Source organism: Malurus melanocephalus, unplaced genomic scaffold (genome assembly GCF_030028575.1).
Source record: "Malurus melanocephalus ecotype Western Australia unplaced genomic scaffold, MMel_1.1 scaffold_5, whole genome shotgun sequence".
Classification (NCBI taxonomy): Eukaryota; Metazoa; Chordata; class Aves; order Passeriformes; family Maluridae; genus Malurus; species Malurus melanocephalus.
This window is the reverse complement of record NW_026623237.1, coordinates 3763018-3788320: the sequence shown is the minus strand read 5'-3', so window position 1 is coordinate 3788320 and position 25303 is coordinate 3763018. Positions and strand designations below refer to the sequence as shown.

Below are 25303 nucleotides of genomic sequence, written 5' to 3'. Positions count from 1 at the left end.
CAGCAAGAGCAGAATAATTTCACCAGCAGGTAAGAGTTGCCTGTCACTCTGAAGGAAGGTGGTGGACCACCTGTCTGCTTTTGGGGAGAGAGGGAGGAGGGCTAGGAGCACGGTGGTGCTGATGGATGGGTAGCAGGAAATGGCTGTCACAAAGATACCGATTAGTGAAGAGGATGTGGTAGGGAATGGCTGTGTCCAAATGAGAGACTTCCCACTTCACTGCCTGCCTCAGGGAGGGAGGGTGAATAGCTGCTGTGAGCAAAGAGTTATTTCCCTTCTCTCCAGTGAACAGCGCATCTCGGGGAAAAAGGATGGGGATTTGGGGCATCATTAGCAGACGAGGGGTTTTCTTCCATATCTCAGTGGTTGTCCAGCCCAAAATCTCCTATGTGATCCCTGTGGCTTAGTGTGGTTCCTAYTCATCTTTGCAAAGTGCCAGCAGCTGGTTTTGCATTTGAAGTGCCAGATATAAATATGAGGACTCAGAGGCAGAGGGAATGGGGAGTCTTTAGAGGCTGGTGGTGCTCACAACTGTACTTCCCTTCCTCAAATCACTGGCAGCTACTGCAAGAGTGCAGACCTTAAGCCTTTGGTTCAGTAAGTGCTGCTTCAAGCCAGGAAGCTTAAAGCAGCGGGGCTTATTGCAAAGGGATCTGTGAGCCAAGGATTCAGGGCATCTGCCCCTCCTGGCAAGAGTTCAGCCATCAGAGGGGTGTATAGGCCCCTTTCCTTCATCACTGCCAGTAGGGCAGGTTGCTGCTTGCCCCTGCCTGCATTCCACTGTAGCAGAGCAGTTTGGTGCCTTGTCAAATCTCTTTCCATTTCTGGATGCAGAGCCCTRGGGAGAGCAGGAATACCTAGCCCAGTGCTTCAGGGCCCTTGTGACAAGGCTGGTAGGGTGCTGGAGAGGATGGTTCATGCTGTCAGTTGAATGCAGTGTCAGTGGCCCCTGTTGCACAATTCCCGTGCTTCACTTGGGCCGCAGCAGCAGCAGGTGGGCTTGGGAAGGGGTGCTCTGTGTCACTGGGAAGGCGCTTTCCTGGAGTGTTGTTGTGTTAGTGTATTAATAGCTGCTACAGGAGATGTTGTCTCCTCCCGGTATTGCAGAGTAGGTGTGAGGAGGAGGAAAGGAATGCTGGCTCGAGCTGCTCCTGCGTGATGCTCCAAAAGCAGAGCCCGAGCTTGCCAGCAGCAGCCTTACAGAATTAACCCGCTTTGGCTTGATTGTTAGCTTAAAAGCCACTGAACCTAACCCTCAACCCATTAAGGGAAGGAGGTCTGGGTGCTGCCCTTCAAGCCTTTACTGACACCACTTCCCTGGAAGGCCAAGGACTGCTGCTACAGAGGCACCATGGAGCAGTGGCTCTTGGAGCTGTTGGAAAGAGATCCATCTCTGCTGTGGGTGCTGTTGGGCTCTCAGCACTGTGTGATGAGTGAGCAGCAAAGAACTGATGCCTTGGCATGCCAGCTCTGTTTGTCCCTTCCTGATGTCCCCTCCGATAGAGGGATGACTCTCTGTTCCCAGGATATTTGCAGCAGCCCCAGCACCTGCCACACCCAGGGCTGCTGCATCTCCTGCACCACCCTCCTATAAACCTTAAGAACCACCTAGTCTGTGAGCAGGGCTTCAGCCTGCTTCAGTGGTGCTCTTCTGCCTCAGCTGAGGCAGTCTTGGGAACTCATTTTCTTCCTCCTTTGCTGCACTTGGCTTTTATAGACATGAAATTCAGTATTTCCCGTACCCTTTCTGAGCTCGCAAGAATCAATGACGCCACAGCATAACCACTGATCTTGTAAGTGCAGTAGAACTAAAACCATTCTGGAATTGAAGGASAAAATGGATCTTACCCTACCAAAGAGTGGTTCTGTGGAGACATCTGTGGTGCCAATATCACCTCAGGCTGGTAAAGTGGGTTGCTGCAGTAGAAATGCTGGGGTTTGTGCTGCAGCCATGCCAGGCTGCTGCTGATCCTAGGAGCGGGCATTTCCTGTCATTCTGGTAAAGCACCTGTGCACAGACTCRCATCCTGTCGTCTGTCCCTGCTGCAGGAGGACAAGATCCTCACATCCTGTGCTGCAGCTGTGATAGCTGCCACATTTGTGCCTGGCGTGCCCTGCATCTCAGCAGCAGGTTAGGTAATGCTCAGCTGGGAAGGCTTCAGGAAAYTAAACACAAGCTTAAAATAGAGTTCTTTGGCCAAGATTGCAGCCTACATTCCCTTATTAACATCACAGATCTAAGTATCCTGGGCACACATTCGCACCTCCAAATGCATGCACTCAGAAGGGATGGCAGGAAATGGGAAACTAATTAAAAGATGATGGGGTTTTTGCTGTGAGCAGGTGCTGTCAGGTTGGCAGCACCTCCGTAAGGCCAGATGGACCCTGAGGTCTCTTAAGGGCACCTGAAATGCAAACGCTTGCCAGCTTCAACCCCAAGCAGCTACCTGACATTGGCAAAAGGGGAGCAGAAAGTACTTGCATGTCTCTCCTCCTGCACTTTGCTCTGGGAGCTGCACTCTGGGCTGCAGACTGGAAGGCTGGCACACAGTGTCTGGGAGAAGCCCAGCTCTCCCTAGACACCCCTGCCACCCCAAGCCGTGCGACAGGCTGCTGTAAGACCTTGACATGCTGCACCTTGGGTGCCRTAGGACTCACCTAGGGAAGGTCCTGGGATTGCAGTGGTAGTAGCAGAGTTGCAGAGGATGTTAAAGCATGCTGAGCCACAAGCTTAAAAGCTGTGGAGCTTGGTCCCTCATAGCTGGAGCTGAGCYGTCTCCCAGAGACACTGAACATAATGTAGCACGTCCTCACTGAGCCCCGCAGGGAGGGAGAGCCCCTCAGGGACAGGAAACCAGAGGTGACCTTTAAAGRTCCTTCCCTACCCAAACTGTTGTMCAGTTCTGTGATTCTACACGTGTAGTGACACGAGTTGGTCACATCACACACGTACACATGTAATCCAGGAACCCATACATCCACGGATCTGTGGAATTCTGGGATACACTTGTGGGCTCACCCTSACACTGCCCTGCACCACGGGCTCCCTGCTCCTTCAGCAGCCAGCACCCACTCGTGGACAGCTGCTGTGCAGCATGTGCAAGGCTGCAGAGGGGAACCATGGACTCCGCACCCACGATGAGGCGAGACTTCCCATCCTTYGGGAGCAGCTCAGGGCTACATCGAGCTGCTGCTACTGCTCACCTTCTGCATCCCAGATGCCTGGGAAAGGAGGAAATGCTTTGTGCTAGAGGTGTTCAGTTGGAGCACAGGCAGCATGAGCTGGGCAGGAACAGCCCCATGGCTGAATCACCCCTCCAGCCCTGGGTSCCTGGCTTCTGGGGAGCATTCCTGGGGAAGAGACGTTTCCACCGCAGGAGAATACTCTGCACAGCGTGCTGAATGCCCAAGGAGGCAGGAGAGGCACTTCCTGGGGAATCCCAGCAGCCCGCCTTTGTGTGCCCTTCACGGCCAGCTGGTWCCCTGTGTGAGAGCACTGGCACTTTGCATTCAGCTGCTCAGCCTGGATTGCAGCTGGCGTTTCCATGCCGCTTGCAGGGAGGCGTGACTTGCTCAGCTGCGACCCAGAGCTCCTCTCTCCTCCAGAAAGCACCAGGTAAACCCACAGGGACAATTATTCTGCTGCCTCCTACATCTCCTCCCCATCACCATCCCTGCTGTTGGAGCACTCTGCTACTGAGCCCACCCTCCTGACAGGGAGCAGCCCATTTCCATCAAGGGCTGAATTTTGATTGATGTCATTCTGAATCACTGGAGGGTGGCTGTGGGGTCCCAGGGTGTCAGTGAGGCTGTCTTGGTGTTACCCAGAATGCATCCAGGCCCTCATCCAGAGAGCCACGTGCTGCTGTATCCCCTGTGCACTGCAGAGCTGCTCATCCTGCAGGTGTGCAAACACGGCAGGCCCCAGTGGAAAGATGAGCAAAGTTATACCCAAAGTTGTACCCATGAGCAGCCCCAGGCACTGAGGTGTAATGGYTCCCTGGAGACTGGGCAGGGATGGAAGGTGATCCAGTAGGATCTGCAGCTCCTTCCAGACTAGAAGGAGCTCCATTGTGCCTGAGTCTCTATTGCACCCAGTGCTTGTATGTTCACTGTTGTGAGCCGGAGAGCTTCAGACCACGTTGTAAAGTCCTGCTGTACACTTTAGACTCCTGTGGGGGCTGTCGCTTTCAAAGAACAGCTGTAATTCCAATCTGAAATCCTAACCCAAAACCCTTCCTGTGTTTTCAGCTGGCTGTGGGATCCCTATCCCAGAACTACTGCCACCAGATAGTCTGKTTTTTCTGGGACACACCACCCTGAGCCTGCTGCACAAGTCCCTGAGGCTATGCAGACACTGGGTTACTGTTCCAGTCCCCAACCAAGATCCCTGCATCTCCTTCTAGTYCTTGCCCAGCCTTGTGTCACGCACTTTCCTCTTGCTTTGCACCAGAGGTTGCCTGGGCTTCAGTTCCAGGAGCAGGAAGATAAATCTGAGCCTACGTAGACCTTCTTTTCACATGGTGAAAAATTATTTACACTTGGGTTGGGATTTGCTGCTCTACTAATTTTGTTGTCTCCTCGTTTGCCTGTTTGTCCCACATTCCACACAGTGTTTCCTCCCTCCCCCTTCTTTCTCTCACTGCCCTCGCTTATGGGTGTCTTTCCTCTCTCCTCCTGCTGCCTGGCCAGGTTAGGCAGGTGCAAGAAGAAGATGCACAAGGAAGATTATCCACCAACTCAAATATCACTGAGTTTTACAGAAAAAAGGGAAAAGAGAGGCAAAACTTAATGACCTTTAAAACAAGCAAGTTCTCGGGTTCCCTCCCCCACCCAGAAGTGGCTCCTCTGCTCTGTTATAACCTTCTCCTCYCTGCCCCAGCATTTATTTATAAGCACCATCAATAATTAAGAAGCTGCTTGCCTGCCTGCTTGCCTCAGCTGCAGTGTTGACAGAGGCATTTCTGACRTTTCCTGGCTCAGCCTGGCTGCTTTGCTCACTTGGGCTTTTAATTTTCTTCCCTTGCCTTGTTAGAAACACAGGAATCACCCACCTGGAGTGGGCTGGACATCCAGAGAGCCAGGAGAGCTCCCTGCTGGAGCTGGTTGCCCCAGGAGTGACCTGAGGGTTTTCTGGTTCTCACGGCTCTGCAGCAGCAGGGTAAGCTGGGATGTCTGGGGTGTCCTGGCACAGTCTGGGAGAAGACATCCCCCATCCACATCTGAGGGCCACGGAGCTCTCACACTGGCATTTCTTTGTGGAAAAGACAGTGAGCGAGAGCTCTGCAGCTGGGGTTCCCAGCCCTGGAGGAGCAGCATCACCCTGGGCACCCAGCCAGGGAGATGGAAGGAGAGAGCCACCAGGCAGTGCAGCCAAAAACCACAGCTGAGTGGGATGAGTTGGCCCTAGCAGGCAGAACTGGAGACCTTACGGTAGAGGGGTACAGCTGGACTTAGAAATGAGGGATGGAAAGCTTTCCGCTGCTTCAGAGGAAGCACCGCAGGGCATAACCCAGGGATGGACCAGGCACAGAGGCAGCAGCTGGCCTTGCACATTGCTGGCACTGCAGAAGTCTTTGGGAACACTCCAGGTTCCTCCTTACGGGTTCAAAAGCACCCTGCAGGCGTCAGGCAATCTCTGACCCTTGAACAAATCCTCAAGTGTAGGGTTTCCAGACAGCCTGGCTCAGCAGCTGCCGGCAGAGCCTGCAGCATGCCAGCCCAGCTCCCTTTGCCAGTGTAATCCGGATGCAGCGATGGGGCACAGGAGAGAAGCCCAGTGGCTCTCCCCGAGCTGGCTGCGATGCTGCCGGACACAGCAGAGACTTTGAGGGAGGCAGTGGCAGAGAGCTGCAGTGGGGGCAGCATGCACCCAGCTCCCCCCAACATGCACCACCATGCTTTGGGGCCCTGCTCCACCAGCTAAGCCCTGAAAGGGAGCACCAAAGGGACTGTGGCTCTGCCAGGCCCCCCACACCCTGCAGTGAGGCCAGGGAGTGCCTGAGAGCTGGGCTCAGCAGCAGGAGGAAGCAGATCTGTCACAGAGCGTGGCTCTGAAGGGACAGTGATGGCAGCTGGCAGCTCCACAGCTCTACCAGKGCTGGGCTCCGCTGGATTGGGAAGAGGGCACTAAAGGACAGTGTCAACTCAGCAGCCCTTGGGACACAAGCTCCCGGGCTGTCCCATCCCATCAGTGTCCAACTCCCACCGCAGCGACCGCCCCGACATTGTTCTGGCTGTGATGGGGTGAGCAGGGCCCCCTTTGCCCCTGCGAGTGGCCCTACACCAGACCCTGCAACTCCTGATACAGGATACATGGAGCTGATCCTGGGGAACACTGAGGGGCTGAGAGATGGAAAAGGTGCCTCCTTCCCCAGGTGCCCCTCCACCTCCCCAGCCMATGCAGCCCAGCTGAGCACCCTCCCACTCCTCTCCTGCTTCTGTGGGTCAGGCTCCTGGGAGCGTCCCCAGCCTCCAAGGGAAGGGGTGAATACCTGTGMGGGGTGTTGGGTGTCCCTCTGCAAGGGATATCTCAGCCAAGCTGGCTTGAAGGTAAATAAGGSGAGCAGCGATKATGCCCTCATTTCAAATAKAACAAGGACCATGGATCTCTGTGCTGCTTTCTGGGAAAGGGAAACACAAGGGAAGGATGCAGCACTGCCAGCCCTGGGGTTTTTGAAATCTCACTGTGCACTGCCTGTGCTGTAGGACCTGATCCTGTCCCTCCAGAGCACCTACACTGTTGCAAAAACGTGGACTAATCTGAACAGAGCACAACAAGGAGAGGTGGAAATTGGGGCAGGGAAGGGAATGACACAGAGTCACAAGCTAAAATGCAAATCACAGACCATCCTGTGGGAAAAAAGAGACCATGCAAAACCAAGGAGTCATCTCCATGAGAGTGCTGGAAAACAGCCTCCCACTAGCTCTCATCCCCAGGCTGGTAAGGGAAAAGCTTCACACCTGCGCTGAATCTCGTGAAGTCTGCAACAAGCCCAGACAGGAATAGAAGTCACTAACTAGAAGCTTTCCCTCCTCCAACCAAATCTGCAGCCAGCTYTCCTCTCCCGCATGGCACCTCAGCTTGGCTCATGCGCCCGCTGCCAAGTTTGTCGAGTGGCAATGCCACATCTCCGTGTCACAGAACCCTGCAGCCAGCAGCCAGGTGAACAGGGCAGGGCAAAACGTGACCAGCACAGCCGAGGGAAGCTGGCCACAGATGGCATCCTTGGCAAGTACACAACAGCACTCCAATCACCAGGAACTGAGGAGGAGAGCTAGCAAAATCTCGGTGATCAGCATTTCTGTATTAACCTGCCCTCGTGCAGCATGATGCGTGTCTCACATCTTCTGTGCCTGTCTCCTCCTGGACTCTACTCAGTGAGATGTCTTCCTCATCCCCTCTAAGGAGCTGAGTGACAGCAACCTGGCAGTGAGGAGACACATGCTCCAGGGACAGGACCTGTGGGGCTTGTTGTGACACGGTGGTGGCAGCAGAGACCCTAGAGCTCAGGCAGCGCTAATGGACATGACCATGTCTCGGGTATCAAGAGGAGCCAGCAAGAAGTGCCTGAGTCACTCCAAGAAAGGAGGGATTACTCAAGGGGGCAGCCAGTTCTGAGCCAAAAGCAGCAGGCATTGTGCTAACGCAGCTATCTGAAGCAGAAAGGCTGGGAGTATCTGAGCGCATCCTCCTTGAGTTCCTTTTGCTGTCCAAACACAGCTCCRTGCTCCAAGCAGGGCTCACAAACACCATGTTTTTGCTGCCCACAGCCTCTATTACCCACTTCCTGGCAGGTCAGTTGCTCTGCTTTTTCCCTCCTCCTCCTCMTTTCAATATAGGGGTCCCAGGCCTTTTCATGCCTGAGATGATCTTGCTAAACCTTCAGACCTGCAGACGCCTTTGCAGGCTGTAACCCAGTCCTGGTGAGCAACCCCAGATGAACAAGAAATTTTCCAACAAGTAAGGAAGGAAGCAGGGCTGGGGGAGCAGTGGCTGTGGTTGTGTCCTCAGCATTGGATGTTAATTATAACACAGAGCTGGGCACAGAGGGGAGCTTCAGAGGGTCCTCTCTTCCCTGGCACCCCTTGCTCCAGGGTTCTGCCAGTACCTCCCATGCCAATCCCACTGCAACTGGGACTAAAGACCACAGAATCTGGCACAAACACGGCAGCTTGAAATCTGGCAGTGCTGGTTCTCTGTCTCTTTTCTGTAGATGAAGGGTGGAGAGAAAGGGAGGGGAGCCTGGCACAGCTCCTTCTCGAGCCTAGAGTGCCATCTGGCACTTGGATGCAACACGAGGGGCTGAGTGGGAGTCAGCAGAGGGACTTGGAACTTCTGGTCTGACGTTGGAGGGATCTCGGAGAGAGGGAAAAGCAGAGAGCTCCAGAAACAAGGAGGTGGGGGTTTGCAAACAGGAACCAGTAGGTCCCTGGGCACRGATCCTGCCCACAGGAAGGTTTTCTTGATTCAGTCAAGAAATCATATGATCTGGGAAAAAAAAATTAACAACTTATAAGAAGCAAATCAACTGTCTTGCTTGAGAAGTTTCAGCTTGGCAASCTGGGGCAGCATTTTTCCTGTCACCCTGCTGCAAGCAGTAAGGGTCAGTGAGGGGAAGGGGTTCCTGTGGTGCAAAGCATTRCTACCTGCCAAGCTGAACCAAGCAAGGAAAGTTTTTAGGGAGCAGTAAGGATTTGTTGASACACTGTGGCTGTTCAAGTGGGCAAGATGACACAGCCCTTCCCAAGGTTAGTGAAATGCAGCCTTTCCAAGCATCTTGGGCAAACGCTGATTCTGTGGATGTCCTGCCCCAGAGCCAGAGTTTGGGATGTACAAGGAAGATTTAAGAACCATCCCCATTTACTACTTGGAGGTGATTCCTAGGAGGCAGAGCCTTGCAGTGGATGAAGAAAACCTCCTGCACTATTTCTGCAGTATTTTTTAAGTAACCTGAATGAAGGAAACCTTTCTACTTCAGTGTTCAGGCCAGAGGTGCAGTAGTGTCAGAAGATCAAAACTATCCCCCTCGTGCAGATCATGTCCTGACTAACCCTACGGCAGCTAGACTGTGCCCTGTGGGAGGTGGAGGCCAAGTCCAGGAATATTCTGGTACTGGTTTTGCACCAGCAAGTGAGGAAGGATATCCCTTTTCAAAAACCTTGGTGTGATGCATGACGATGGGGATGCCAAAGAAACAGGTCAGATTCCCTGATTACTTGTTCCCCTGTTTTGTTTCTTTAATTAATCTCAAACAGAGAGCATCCAAGCCATCTGCACCCTCAGGCTTTGGTGGGATCGTTTATCTCACCCCCAGCAGGGCTCTGTGTGCCCCTGGAAAGGCCAGGCTGAGCAGAGCTGCTGCAGCCTGTCATCTGGCGGGCTCTGCCCCCTCCCCTGTGCCCAGCATTCACGAGCAAGGCCTGTGGGATGTCTCAAGGAGATGAGCCTCCCCTCCTGCTGTCAATCTCTGCTCCCCACAGAGCCAGTGCAGGCAGCAGATGAGTTGGTCTCTCCCTGCCAGCACAGGCAAGGGGGCTGGAAGGTAGGAGGTAGAACCAAATCCAGTCTCATTAAGGGTAATTACCATTCATCCCAGGAAGCAATAGGAAAAAGAGCCCATGTTCTCCTTATCTATTAATAGCTGTCAGCAGCTGCATGGTTCCTGCTGGGACCCAGGGAGAGCAGAAAGCTTTGGGAGAGCAGCAGCACAGAGAGCATCCTGCTCCCCCATCCGTCAGCACTGGCTATACAGGGGCAGGTTTCCTCCTTCCACGATGTCATTTGTTTTGCTGCTTCCCCCAGSACTCCAGGAGCTGCTGGCTGCTTGTAAGCAGTGTTTTCCAGCAAGAGCTGCAGGGAGCCAGCTAGGGGAGGGCCTGGAAATAGAGCTTTGGAGGCCGTCCCTGCTCCTCAGCATCCTCAATTTTCTGAGTCCCGCCCAGTTTTGGCAACTTTCTGTGCTCCTCATTGAAAGGGTAGAAGCCATTTACAGGACTCCACCAGTGCCAAGGACAAACCTCAGCTGGCTCCTACCCTAATGAAACCCTTCAGTGTCAGGCAGACATCAAACACCAACAGGCTCCTCTCAAACCTGACTTTCAGCTGTGCCCGTGGTTCTTCCCCATGGAGAGATGAACCACATCTGACAGATGAAGGTTGCCTTGCTGCGGGCATCAGCAAGGGAGGCTGCCCCACATGGCATTCAGGACTCAAATGGAATGATATCCTGAACTGGTGTGGTGACTTCTGGCCATCGTGGTGTGATGTGAGGACACAGGGGGGCTGCAGGAGGTGCACTCACAGAGCTGACCAGGAGGACACATGCACAGACAGGTTTTTTTCCACTTTTTCTACCTCCAGCTGCCACCGAGAAAAAAACAGCCTGCTACTTGCTGTGGGCAAAGAGCTCAGCAGATGTGTTCCTACAGTCCCTGAGGAGACAGCTGGTGCTGGTATCACTGGAGAGGAGAAGAGAGGAAGAGAGAGAGGGAGAAGGGATAAGGGAGAGGGAAAGAACTTCTTGGCTGCAGGGTATGTTGGTGGCTGGGCAAAGCCAGGGAGGATAACATTTCTAGTCAATTGTGCTGGGAGACTCAAAAAAGCTTGTCATCCTACAGCCATAGCTCTGTTTCCAGAACAGCACCTGAATCTTCTTCACATTAGCAGCAGAAGATGCCCTGTGGGATATATTCCTCCCACACAAGGCACTGCAGGACCTGGCTGCTGTCCAGTTGATTTGTTGTGATATGAGGTTTGACTGTTGTTACGCTGTCCTCCAACTCCAGGCAAAGCTGGTAGAGCTGATAATGCACAACACCATCACAGGTGCTGTCTGGGGGAAATCTGAGACCTGGCAGCTGGAGGGATACAGAGGGCACCTGGGGTCTGCTGGTAGGATGGTGCTTTAGTCACTAAGGCCAGGAAGCAGCACCTTCCCTCATCCCCATTCTCAGATTCAACAGTGGGAATGGGAATGGGAATGGGAATGGGAATGGGAATGGGAATGGGAATGGGAATGGGAATGGATGGTGTTTTACCCTCATCCTTTCTCCATAGCATTTAAAGAGCAGCTGCCACTTCACACCCCACTGGGAACAACACTAATATCTACATTCATGGAAATAAATGCTAAGGCAGAGAAGGAGTTAACACAGCTATTTTTTTAATTACCACTCGTTTTCAGTATATGATTCAACACCTGACTGTGTCCATTTTGACAACTACTGCCTGTTGTCTCTGGGAATCAATGACTGGGCAGGCACAGCTGGACTCCATGGGACCATGAAGTCTCYAAAACTTGACATTTGCATTGTATCAGCCATGAGGGGGCTAAAAACCTCAGTGTTGATGGCTTGTTGAAGTCTCAGCTCAGAAACTGATCTCTTATGCAGGCAGCTGAGGGGGCTATTTCTGTGGATCTGGTTTTGGCTATCTACTTTGCAATTCGGGAGTCTGGCTGAATGTGTGCATAGAAACCAGTGCAGGAGAAAATATTTCTGGTTTTATATTGCTTTCATTTCTTCTKTTCAAGGTCTGAAAAGCCCTGAAGATGTGTTCCCAGGAGTAACATGGTCAGTGTGAGCCCAGCGTTTGTGAAGGGCTTTGCAAGGCTTCTCTYGCCCCCACTGTGTTAAACACCAGCTTGACTCACAGGCGGTGTCACTGTCTTCTGGGGAGCTGAGTGACAGAATCAGGCCACACCTAGAAAAAGAAGTACATTGCTGCCAAGGTCTAACTTCTCATCTTTGAAACTCATGAAGGAGGCCTCAGAGTCTTGATTTTTTTTTTTTTTAATCTATGCCTCTTTGCATTTATTGTTTTGTTGCTGAGCCTTTTGGGCGTTCTGGGATCATGCTTTTAACATCTTCTTTGTGACCAGGAGGTAAATTTTATGTGAAAGTCAGCACAGCTTCCTAAAACTGCCAGCTCCATGGGACTTGCAGGACTATCATGAGACCTGGCACCAGTGTTATGTATGCTCCCACAGGGCACAGGCTGGCTTGCACTCCTCTTGTGCCCGCTACTGAGTGCATCAGCATTTCCAAGGAGTGAAAGAAAGACACRTTTCAGGCTGGAAATGCCCTGGCAAATACTGAAATGCTTGGATCTGAGGAGTGGGAAAGAGTACATGCATGTTTTCATCCCACTGATTACTCTTTATATTCCACAGCATGATGAGGGCCTTCATGAGGATTCTGGTCCTTTCCCTCCTCTACAAAGGATGCTCAAGAGCAGAATGAAAAAAGAACAGATCAAGGAAAAGAGATGAACATGCAGCAGATGGACCAAGATCTTTTTGCCAGCAGTGGAGTTCTCAGATTTTCCCATTCTGACCTGCCTGGGATGTTATTTTGCCCCAATATATGAGGCCTTGAAGCGAGCCTGTTTCAGGCACAGGCAGCAATATAAACATGAAACAAAGCAGGTACCTTGGGGACAGCAATGCATTCACCCTTTGAATATCGGTACCGAACCATTCCCAGTGCACACCTCGCYCCATGGTTCTTTCCATGATGCTTTCCATGATGCTGCTGCAGGAGTGTCCASGACTTCGGCAAATGCCCCCCGTGCCCAGCACTCGTGGAGCACGGTGGTGAGCTCACACATTCCCTCGGTGCTGGAAGAGGGGCTCCCACTCTCCATGGCACTAACTTCAGCAGCTGAAGCGGGGTGGGGTGACGGGGGAGCGTCCCAAAGCCCGTCCCTCGGCCTTCCCGCTGTCTGTTCCCGGCCGGCGGGCCCTGGCGGCGGGCAGGCGTGTGGCAGAGGCGGCAGGCCCCACCGGGGAGCCCCGCCCGGCAACGGCCGCGTCCCTGGAGACGGCGGCGGCGAGTGTGGGCACCGGGCTGGTCCTGTCCCGGTCCTGGTGCCGATCCCGRTCCCTGCCCCGCAGCAGCGCCACAGAGCCGGCAGCCGAATCCCCCGGGCCGAGGGGTCGGGAGGGACCCCGCGCCTTTCCGCGGCCGTGCCCGGTGCTCCCAGCCCCGTCCCGGCGGCTCGCAGGTCTGATTCCTAAATTCCTAACGAAGCGGCCGCGCTAATGAGCTTTCTCCCCTCTCGGGGTCTCTGGAGAGGAGCGTGGCTGGCAGGGGGAGGGCAGGGCCGGCATCTCATGGGGCTGGGCTGGCGGGGCTGGCGGGGCCGCGGCGCTCAGCAGCACCCAGGCGTTCTCCTTGCCCCTCCCCGAGCCTCCGGGGGCTGCGGTGGGCGATGCTCAGCTCCGAAAGGGCTTTTGCGTTTCTGACATCCCACTGGGGCGAGGCCCTTCCCAGGTCATGCTCACAGAGATCCAGGACTACAATTTTGGCCCTTCACACCGCCTGGATTACAATGGTGACATTAACCAAATTCCCAAGCGGCCAGCTGGCCTCACTCTGCCCAATCTCCCTTAACAGACAAATTTTATTATATCTGAAGCTAAATAGATTCCTCATTTGACGCCTTTTTAAAAATTTTATTTCTTTTAACTCACTTAAAGCCCATTGCAGGGCCTCAGTCCCTGGATTAGCCTACTAGACACTTAGCATCAGCCTGATGGCAAGTCCCCCACAGGTCAGTGGGATCAGTGGTGTTAGCCAGGATCACTTGCCTGGACTACAGGTGACAGCACGAAGGTCAGCACACCTGCAGAACAATTGGCATTTTCAGGGCGCTGCTGCACTGGTGTAATTAAGAGACAAACAGAGCTTCAGTGCAAATGCAGCCTTGACTGGGGCATAACCACCCTCAGAAATAATTTATCCTGCTCTTGCAAACTCTCCAGTAAACACAGTATTTACAGTTGTTCCATTTCTTGGATCTCTGTAATGCTGGTAGGAGCATCAGCCAAAGGTCACCAGTTTCCATGCAGCTCTTTTTTTTTTTTTTGGTCTCTCTGGGATTTGGTGTGAATGAAAAGAGCAAAAATGTTTTCTTTCCAGATCAAAACAGTTTCAGCTGAAGAAGATTTGTTAGGCATGTTAGCAGCAGCATAATTCGGTTGTGTGAGTAGGTTTCTGTCAGTTCTTTCTGGGAAGAGAAGTGTGATTTCCTTTATTTTTTTCAGAAGTTCTAGCATTATTTACTTTTCAGTCTAATCCGAGTGTTAAATGACAAAACCTGGGAATTTACTACATGGCTCCATTCATTGTATATCGTCTAATAAAGCCTTTTTMGGATAGGTGATTGATGTGTTGTTTGTAGAGTGGGTGGGAAGGAGCGTGCATTAATGCTGTTGACTCGGTTTATTGCTAGTGAATTACAGCRCTTCCCGGTGTTTAAACACATGCTTAGCAAACCCGGCTCTGGAAACCGGCTTGGAGTGTCAGCTCTGGCTGGGTGAGACTCCTGCAACCAAGGCACAGGGGATGAGCAGTGAAGGAGGCCCTTCCCCTGGTGGTAAGGGCAGCTGGCAGGTGTGCTCTCCATGCTGGTGTGGTGGGATGGATGTATCGGGAGCAGTGGCTCCGGGTTGATGTGGATGCTCTGCAGCCTTGCTCCTGTTGGCTTCGTGATGAATGACAATTGGGCATGGTGGAGTCAGATGAGCTCCCTTGTTCTGGGGCTCAGATCTAGGGAAAGCTGCTCAGCAGCCAGGACAGCTCTGCTTTCAAGGCAGCTGTGTCTCCTGCTTCAAYTCCTGGAGCCCCTTCAGCAGTGCTGCATGTGCCAGGGGTTTCCTATCCTCTGAAAATCACTCTGCCATCGGTACACTGGCAATCAGATCGTCTGCTGGAACAGACAGGAAATAATCCTAGGCCACCAATGCTGCACCGGCTCTCCTCAACAGCTGGCCTTTAATGATTGTTTCCAAAAGGCCAGGAAAGCCATTAGAAGCTCCAATTAGCTGTGATTGGCCTGGGGGACAAAATGATACAGATGCTTTTTGAATAGGACAAAGGACTGAGCAAGGAGAAAACAATTTTCCCAGTCACTTCTATTAATGCCAGCTCACTGCCTTCTGGTTGTGTTTTGCCCTTCCAGTGAAGTCCATCAAGCACAAGAGCTGGGTTAGTGTGCTGTGGAGAATCAGGCCTCTCCTCTTCCCTGAGTGAAAGGTGACCCATCATACCAGCATCTTCCTTAGGGCACGAGGAGCTTTGCAGGGAAAGGAYTCCCAGTCCATCCTCACAGCTGCTTGTCATTCATTCCTTCTCCTTCCAMATCTATCCTTCTTCAGATCAGGCTCCCTTTTTCTGTAGCCCTTACCACAGCTTCCCAGGAAATACAGCTTCCCTGCCCTTGGCACCCTTGGTCCTCCTGTTTTGGTCCAGAGAATGCCCTGCTGCTGCCATCTCCACCCTTTCCTGACTGTCACTCTTTTCTCAGGCCTGCCTCAAGTGCATTTGAAAAAGCCTTCACTGATGTATTTTCAGGATGAATATTTTGCTCCTCTCCTCTAGACCTCAACATTTCACAAATCTCTCTTCCCCCCCTTTGCCAGTTCTTTTGCAGGTCCTTCCCCAGATGCCTTTTGGAGGGGGAAGGAGCAGAGGGMGAAACACCAGTTAAGCCAGCTCCAGAGCTTTCAGGGAGAGARAGGGCAGTGCTGACAGAAGCAGCACCAGCTGGGAAGTGAGAGATGAAGAGAGCAACCTTGTGCAGGGCAAGTGCCGAAGATGGCTCATCTATGCACYGCTGTCTGGGTCACATCCCTCATCAAGGAGGAACTGATTGGGATGATCCCACCCTTCAGCTGAGGGAAGGTGGCCAAAGATACCACATGGTAGTTATCTTCCATGCTGACTGTTCCCACTGGATCCTTTTGGCCCCATGGTGGTGCAAGGCCATCATTGCCCTGAGGAATACTCTGGGTGARGAAGATGTCCTCACCTCTGGCATTTCCATCCACCTGTTTCATGCTCTTTTAGGTGTCCTGCACTCTGTGACTGCCCAGCCCTGTGCTGCAGCCCTGTTAAGCCCAGTTAGCCCCAGTAAGGATCAGCATGGGTCTGTATGATCTGCTGGATGCCCACCAGACCTTGATGCTCTTGTGGAACCCAGAACTCRAGTGGATGATTCTTTCCTGGTGTCTTCTCTGCCTCTTTCAAAATGGCTGGTAAGAGAATCATTAGTACTTCCAGGCAATAACCATGCATGTGGGATTCTGATGTCTGAGAGTGCTGGCCCTGAGGCTGGAATTGGAAAGAGCAAATGGAAAACTGGTCTGGGAAAGCTCTGCAAATCTAATAGGACCAGGCATCCTTCCTTCTGCTTCAGGCTGGTTCTTTTAGCTCATATCTGCCTAGGCTCTGTGTGGTYTGAACAGGTCTGACCCCTCTCATCAGTTAATGGATGTTTGGAAAGAGTTCAGCTGGAGAGTAATGGAGAAAAGCAGGAAAAAAAGTACACTTATAATGTATTCATTTGTAAAGCATCTGTCTTTRGAGAATCACAAGAACAGGCATACTGGATCAAACCAGGAGATAGCTGGCCTAACACAGTGGCTAGAAGCAGACATCTGGAAAAGAGTAGAAAAACAATGCAAGTATGTGTTCTTTCCTTCACCACTTTCCCCACCTCCAGCTGTGTTCAGCTGCTCACACCGAGCCACATGACTTCTATGTATTTCATCTTTCTCTTCCATGGACTTCTGGAATCTGCAAAGACTACTAGCATCCACAACGTTGTGTGGCGAGGAATTCCCCAATTCAACTGCAGTCCGGGTGAAGAAACCTTTTCTTCAAACCCAGTCCTGCCAGCTTCCCCTGTTACTTTTATTGGAAAAGACAGTAAACAATCAATTCCCGTCCATCCTCTTCAACAGCACTCTGAATTAACACCACATTATTATCTGCTTATTACATGTGGTGCCTAGAGACCTCTTTGCACAGGGCAGGGTATAAAGAGGAGGCTGAGTAATTGTTTGGCTGCAGTGCTTCCAGTCTGAAGCAGAGAAGGCAGCAAAGGGCAAGTGCCTTACMTGGGAGCAGTGTGAGCCGACCATTCCTATCACTGGCTTTTTCTAAAGCTGCTTTTTTATTTTGCAGGCAGCCACACCTTGAGAGGTGGTGACTCTCAAGGAATTTTGCCCTTGCTTGTCCTGAAGGACAAGTAGGTCCTGAGCAGGATGGAGCAGCTGGAGCAGCCAGCAACAGATGACGAGAGCACAGCCACTCCCCCACCATCTCCACCTCAGGCCAACTCCACGGATGGATCTCAGGCCAACTCCATGGATGGACCTCAGGCCAACTCCACGGATGGACCTCAGGCCAGCCCCACGGATGGCCCAGTCTACACACGCCGCTGCCTCATTGAGGATCCCACTTGGTCCCTGGTCACTGTCCCCCACCTCACTGAGCTCTGCCTCCAGCACATTGTTCACAATTTTGAAAGTAAGTGGGAGCGCATCTATTCCAGGACACATGGAGAGAGAGGCTCAGTCCCAGGGAGCAGAGRGCCAACAAGGCAGGCAGATGCATCTGAAAGGCAGAGTGTGGCATCCAGCCCTGCCAAAGGAACAGATGGGGAGAAATATCCCCTTGGGCAGCCAGTTAAACAAACTGTTCAGTTGCTAAGTATGTCCTTGTACACTCCGGGATGGCTCTAGTCCTCTGGGCTGCTGTCCAGGATGTGACTCTGCCCTGACCTTGTTCTATCACATCTTCTTCCATCCATGCTCTTCTGGACTCACCTCAACCATGGCCAGGGCACTGGAGTTGCTGTTTCCTGCTCTTGATTAATAAACATGTAGGGTAATGAGGATGGAACCCTGTTGTACTGAGTGCTGTACAAAAAGGTGGAGAATTGCTCCCTGCCCAGAGGAGCTATAGGAACACGGATTGTACTCACAAGCTCAGCCCTCCTCCGTGGCTTTTGGTGGTGATTTGACAAGTTATATCCTCAGGCAGGGAATATGCTTTTTGAAGCAGGTGGACTGATGAAACARCAAAACAGAAAAAGCATGTCTCATCTGAGAACTGACTGGGAGCGGGGAAAGAAGGGCCTACCTGTCTTTTGGCTGACTCAGTGAAGTGACATCAAAGACCAAAGAAGGCATTACGACTATGTCCGCACTGGGACTGTAAGACAGTGCAGAGGAGCTCCGTGCTGCCCTGTGCCAGGAGCTGATGGTGCCTGGGGGTCTGAGCTGGGACACCCTGGCAGCCCTATCAGCCTGATCAGTTTGATGGCGAGTGGACTAGACCTGCCATGTGCACATATAAAAGCAGTTTGATTGCTGTGTTGGGGATCCTCATGCCCTTACCTGAGCTGTGCCCCTTGCCCATGGTGTGGCCTGAGTGAGCCTGAGGGAAGCCCAGCCCAGCCCAGCCCAGCCCAGCCCAGCCCAGCCCAGCCCATACTCTGGGTGTCCCAGCTCTGCTTGAGCCGTGGGACTTGGCAGAGAAGGTCACTGCAGTGTCGGCTGTAAGACACTGGAAAACAGACTCCAGAAAGAGGCTGTGGTAAAACTCTCAGTGTCCTAAGGAAGGGAATGCCWCAGAAATAGAGGAAATATAAAGCTAACCTCACTCTGCATTTCATAGTCTGGTTTCCCATGCACAGATAGGTCTCTCCACTGATGAYTTCTGTTACTCAGCACAACTGTGTACATGTAACCAAACATTCATGGTGTGAGTACACATGGTTTTCTCTGGAATTTCTCGCCACAAAGAACTTCTGCCAGAGAAGACAGCTGAGACTTAGGGCGAGCACTGGGAAAGAGACTGAGGGGAAAGGGTACCTGGGAAAAACAGAATTTTAATTTAAACAAGGTGGACCTAAAAGCTAGGAGTGTGCTTCAGCAAAAAGGAACAGGAATCAATTTGARGTAAGACCAGTGCTTGAATTAAGAYAAATAGGCACAAGGACCTGCATGAAAAGCACACGGTTATTCTCAAATACTGTTCTTCAATATGCTTAGAAACCAAAAGGGAGAAGTTCAGCAAATTGCAGGCCAAGCTCTCCCATCAMTGTAAGGCTGAATTAGTTCTCTTGGGAGCAGAATTTCTGCTGTGAATATAAACTGCATTCAAACTAAGTTTAAATGGGGAGCTCAGTTTCTGGTGCAGTTCCCAAAYATTATGAGAGTAAACCAAATTACATTGATGTTTTATTGTAAAAGTTAGAAATCCTATATGTAAATGTAAATGTGCAAGATGAATCCTGCATGTCTTCTGCCAGCTTAGCTCTGTGCAGCGGGCTCTGGCAGCTGAGAAGAGAGCTGGTATCAGCAGAGGGGAGGGCATGAGCACACAGTGGGGACCTGGGCAGAGCCACAGTGCCAGCAATGGTTCCTAGGCCCCAACTAACCTCTCCTTTTTATGCCTTCCAGACAACCCTATTTTGAACTATCTTCTGCCTGAGCACCAGAGGAAGGTGGTGGACAGGCTCCCCACCAGCCTCCCACTCASCGTGACTGCCAACATAGTGAGCCATGAGGACTACTGGAAGAGGCGCTGTCTTGAGCGCTGGCAAGTGTGTGAAGTCTCCAACTATGGAGACAGCTGGAAACGGATGTACTTTGAACGTCACCTGGAGAATATTCTGAAGTTTCTCATCCCTAACACCACAGATCCCAAAGAGGTCCTAGACCTCATCCCGCTCTGCAAAGAMTACGTGCGGAAACTGGAGATTGACCAGTTCCTGCCACCTGTGCGGCCAGATCCAAAGGACGAGAGCAATGACCTCTCTGATACAGAGGATAATGCTGAACAATTAAATGAGGCCTACACACATCACTACGACCTGAAAGATCTCGTTGCTGCTCTCCCTCACCTTGAAGAGCTTCATCTCACTTATACTGTAAAGGGCTGTGGMATGAACTTTGAATGGAGCCTCTTCAACTTCACTGAGCAGGACTGCTCCAACTTGGCTGCKGCTCTGAAGATGTGCCACAACTTGAAAGTAACATATCCCAAACTGAACCTTAGTCCCTTAGGTAGATCTTCAAATTGCTTTGGATAGAAAGGCAGGGACCAGTTTTGGTAGCGCCCTTCCTTTTGCAAATTACAGTCTGTCAGGATGCAGAGATGTTAACTTGCTGGCCTAGTGCTGAGTATCATGTTCTGCCATGTCCTTGTTAGAACAGATTGTCAGAGGATCAGAGAGAAAAATACTTGCTCCCACAAAACGTGTAGCCTGTAGTGTAAGGGACAGCAGCACTCAACTGTTTTAACTCCTGTAGTTCTGTGAGGCAGGAAAAGCCCGGAGAGAACTTTTCATATGGAGTTTTTGGTAATTTTGCTCAATAAGTACATGTCAACCTCTCCCAGAAAAGCAATGGGAAGAACATGGGAAAATTCTCACACTTGCCTTAGARCAATGAGGGATTTTCCCCCCTAAGTACTCACAGTATCTTTAGCTCTGTGGGAACTGCAGCACAGATACTCAGCCCCTCYAAAACATCAGTGGGCATTGCTATCCAGAGTGGAGCCAGAGTGAGCTGGATAAACACCCCACAGATTGGCATGCTTTGGGAAATATTTGTCTACATGGCTTCCAGAAGAGATACTGTCTCTGTCATGGCTGTTAGATGCCCCAGCCACATAGGACACTGCACTGTGATTACCACTGGTGCACATGTTCATTCAGACAGGTTTGRCTGTGATCTGGGGTGGGTTCTGCTGATAGTGGCTGCAGACATTTGGCTTTATCTTGCTTTAATTTAGCCCCCRGATAGAGAGCTCATGCAGTCAGAAGAGAGGAGTAGGCATTTCCAGGAGACAAACTATTTTTCCTTAGAATAGGCATGGGATATCAGTGGCATGCCCTGCTTGCTGGAAGGATCTGCCCACTCRGAAAGCAAGTGCTTGAGCCTACTGGCTAAAGATGTCTGAAGGTCAGGGAGATGAATTCTGTCTGGTGGACCATAGGATTGACTCCCTGATGATCCTGTACAAAGCTCAGTCCCAAGCACAGGTTGTTTTAGTAACCTTGTTTCTTATGCCCACAGGTTTTCAAGCTGACACAAAGCCAAGTGGATGATGAGAAGACCAAGCTGCTGGTCCGTAGCTTGTTGGATCACCCCTACTTGKTGGAGGTGGACTTGTCCCACAATCTCATCAAGGACCATGGGGCACAAGCTCTTGGAAAGCTGATCAGCCGCAGCAGATTGGAAATCCTCAATTTGTGTAACAACCAGATCCATCACCTGGGGGCTCAGGCTCTYGCTCATGGCCTGGCTGAGAGCTCCACCCTGACCTCCCTGAACCTGCGCCTCAACTGTGTGGAGGACAAAGGTGGGGAGGCCATCGGCCGTGCCCTCCTGACCAACAGCAGCCTGAAGTCGCTCCATCTGGGAAGCAATAACCTGTCAGAGCCAACTGCTGMAGTGTTCTCCCAGGTCCTGGCTCAGAACACCACCCTGACAAGCATAAACTTCTCATGTAACCGCCTAGGGCTGGTAAGAGATGCCCCCTCTCCCTGCAGRCTGTGAGCAGGCGTGGTGGCCTTGCAAAGCTGAGCCTGTCTCAAAGTCATGGAGGCAAACACATCCTTGCTTTGCGTTCTTGCTGTGATAGCAATCAGCCGTGAGCAGGGAAGAGACTCCAGCAAATGTCAGGAAGGAGAAGGACACCTTATGTGCATGAACATGCATTTATCTCACTCGTTACATCTAGCTCTGTTCATAGGGCTGAGTCTGTCTTTGAGGCTTTGGGCTTTTGGGCAGMGAGGGATTTTCCCCCCAGGAAACTGAAAACCAGGAAGCATATCTGGGAAAAATCACAGACGCTTTGCACACGTGAGAGTAGTTAATGATAGGCAGCATGAGATAAAGGTCTCATCCATTTCCTCCATGCTTTGGATCTGCTGTGCCATCTGTCACTCAGCAGCACACAGATAGTGTCACCCTTCCCAGAATTTCTCCTGTCCATCACATGCTCAGAGGAGACTGTTAGAACGCTGGCTTGATTGTGGAGCTTCTGTAACTCCCCCTGCGGCCCTGGAGTGGTGTGGTGGGTCAGGAGTGTCATGTCTGTGTGCTTGTAAGTGGCTCCTAAAACACGGGCTTACATTTTCTAGACAGAAGAGCATCCACAGATCTTGCTACATCCCTAAAAGCAGCAGTATGCAACATGCCCACAAACCAGAATGCTTCTCTTCTGCTGATTAAAAAGAGCTTTAGAAATCTGAAACTAGACAGCCAAAAGCAATCATGCTGGCTTTTAAACTTTCTGTGCTGCCTCAATTATTCTCACTGTCAAATAAAGAGACAGCGAGACCAGCTGTCCCTGCTGGCAGGAATATTGGCATCAATGTGTTTGACAAGGGTTTTAAAAGGATTTGATGGCAGAAAACCTTTTGTGAGTTCTCAGTTTTATGGTCCTGAATGTGGAAAACCATTTGAGTTTAATGATACAAGGGGGCAAAGGTTGGAAAGGATAGAAGGATTTTTGTTTAGTAAATAATAATCTCTGTGCTTAGCAACTTCCTTCTGATGAGCTCTCCTGTTACCCATTTGTGAAACTCCATGGCAGCCCAAGAGCTGGCTGGTAGTGTTATCCTTGGGAAAACTGGGGGTTTTGCTAGAGATGCATTCAATTGTGACGTCTGTACCCCATTAAAAAGAGACCTCTTGCCAGTCCTTTTTGCTCTGCCATTTTTGGCAAAAGAGCTAAGAGGCAGGTTGCTGGGATGAGGGGACCATCTGAATGGAGGAGATGGGGCAGGAGGTTTATTTGAATAGCAACAGAATAGCAACAGCGAGAAAAAGTTCAAATTGTCACATCCCTAAATACTATGCTTCACATATGGCAGGGGGATTATGCCTCAGAGTGAGTTGCCTCCCTAAGGCTACATCACATTTTCTGYCCCATGCAGGCTGGTCTTCAGTTACATGAGATATTCCCCTCAGGAAAGCCAACCCAGCCTGGGAAGTGGCATCCAGGCAGAAAACTGCCAGTACTAGAGCTCTCACCACTTCTGAGATGAGGAGCAGCACTCTAATCCATTGTCCCCAGAAAGCAGTGAGCTGGGAACCAGAGGACAGGAGGAGCAGACTCCTCTCAGGTTATCATCGCCAGACGTGTGAGCTTGAACCAGCCTGAGCTTGAGAGCTCCTGACGTGGAACCCAGAGGGAGTCATTAGATGTGTCATATCACAGAGAGCTGCATAAGGTTACACTCCTTCTCTGCACTTCTGTGAGCAACATTTYGGACTTGGGTGAAGGCCTTTATGCCCTTTGGCACCATCTCATGGGCTTCCCACTGACAGCAGCAGAAGTTGTCTGGGGAGGAAGAAAAAGGAGCAATACGCTTCTTTTTTGCACATCCTCCTTTAACCATCCCTTCTCATCCTTTTGCAGGATGCTGGGAAGAAGCTGCTTGAAGGGCTGAAAAACAACAAGACTTTGACTGAGTTTGATCTCCGCCAGTCAGAGGTGGAACAGGAGCCTGATTTCCTCATCCACCAAATTGTGTGGGCCAATCGGGAAGCGGTGAGGCTGGCATCTCTGCAGCACCCCACCGCTGAACCCCTCTGAATAAAATGCTCCCGGGAGAAATGTGCTTTGGGTGTGCAGTCTCAAAAATATTTTACATGAGGGTCTTGGTTTATTCATTTTTCTGGGAAACATTTAACTCTGGCAGCCTTTCCCAGACCCTCATCACCCAACCTGTGACTTCATTGGACACAGACATTAGAGCTCAAGGCAATCTGCCTCTAAAGCTCTCTCTCTCACTACACCCTAAATCTCACCTCCTGTGATGCTTCTTACATGCTCCAGGAGCAAGCTTAGTTCAAGTGAATACTGTTTCACCTGTAAAGCAGCTGAGATAAGTCTCTGCCACCTAAATGGTCTGGTTTCAGACCTAACTTTGATGTTTTTTGCTGAGGAGGATGTGAGAGGCATAGAGGATTGAGGGAATGTTGTTTCTAGCTCCTCAGCAGCTTTTCCTGACTATTGCTCTGCTCAATAATTTATTTGTATGCATAGCAAAATCTGTCTGGAGTCTGAYAGAGGTGGTGAAAAGTAAATAGAAATAAATTCAATAAATCAAGAGGTCTCCACACCATGTTTCCTGCTTTGGAAACGCTTTTGGTCAGTGTTAGCCTGCTTTGCAACAGGTGGATTCTTTACAACCAGATGCTTACCTTACCTAGTAGTGGTCTGTGCAAACCTGTCTGAAACAATCTGTGGTTTGCATACCTTCAAGCTAGAGGGGTCCCTGCAGGACTGGTGGCCCACAGAGCTCATAAGGTTGAAAATGGTGCAGCTTCTTTGGGCTTGGAGCAGAACAGAGCAGCTTCCCTTTGCTCCACAGGCTGTKGTCACCTGAGGATGGGACAAGGCACATTCTTGACCATGTCAGTCCTCTGACCACCCTGCTCAGCAGATACCAGCGATTTAAGCAAGTGGGTTGATGTCCATCCCCTGCCACCCTCTGGGCAACAAAGGGGCTTCCCTTTCTTCCCAGCCCTGCCCAGCACCATTGCTCACAGACCCACTGCTGACAACCATCTCAGTGAATCATCTGAAACTTTTATTACACCGATTTGGTTTACAATCTTTGTACTTTGATATTTCCAACAAAAAAGGCAACATTGTGATATACTGTTTGTACATATATAGAGAGACAGACAGAGCTAGATCATATYGACAGAGTTGAAAAATAAAAACTGTTTTCCCAGTGTTCACAAAAGGATTTATTCACCACTACCCGCTTCTGCCTTGCCCTGCCTGATGGATACAGACACCAACGGTGCCACCAGCCCCTGGCCAACAGGACCTTCACCTGCACCGTGTCACACCCWCATAGATCAGAAAGGATGGCGTGTGAGGCTGCCCTGACAGCAGGCACCACACAAGGGGTGCTGACAGGGCTCAGCCCCAAGCCTTCACAGGTTTGTGTAGCTCCCTTCCCAACTATTGATGGATGCTCCAGGGGCTATGTCCAGAAGAATTCCTAACCAGCAGTAGCAGCTGTGAAATCTYCCTACCTGGGCGTCTCCCACTACTTGTTTCCCATCCTCGAGACCGAGGTATTGAATATACTTATTTATTTTTATTTGCATTTACAAAATATTTTCACCGGATGACACACCTCAATGAGATGAGAACTCATGTTCAGAAACAGCAGAAAAGACCCAGATCAGCATCAGGCTGATGAAGCAACAGCTCCAGCAGCGAGGGTGGGGGTTTAATGGGGGTGACTTGGTCCTAGGCAAGCCTGCCTGTAGCTCCAAGGACAGGGCTGCAGCTGGTCAGCCAGTTGTGCAATGAAAGCTCATGCTTGGAGGGCAGCAATGAGATCCTGCAGACATGCTAGTAGACACACAAGGAGGAATTGGCCAYCAGAGCCAGTGAGGACAAGAGAAGGAAAGAAGAGGGCTTGGAAAAACATGTAATGACCAGAACAACYTTTGACTTGCTTTCCAGG

The 25303-nt window shown here is 51.2% G+C and overlaps 1 protein-coding gene across 1 annotated transcript; it reads left to right on the top strand.

Moving 5' to 3' along the window:
• Positions 1–15812: 15812 nt before the first annotated feature.
• On the top strand, positions 15813–23918 carry TCTE1 (t-complex-associated-testis-expressed 1). Its single transcript, XM_057370831.1, has 5 exons — positions 15813–16040; positions 16972–17316; positions 19257–19828; positions 20877–21326; positions 23230–23918. The coding sequence occupies exons 2-5, from the start codon at positions 17052–17054 to the stop codon at positions 23404–23406; spliced, it is 1464 nt and encodes a 487-aa protein (XP_057226814.1). The 5' UTR covers positions 15813–16040; positions 16972–17051; the 3' UTR covers positions 23407–23918.
• The last annotated feature ends 1385 nt before the right edge of the window (positions 23919–25303 follow it).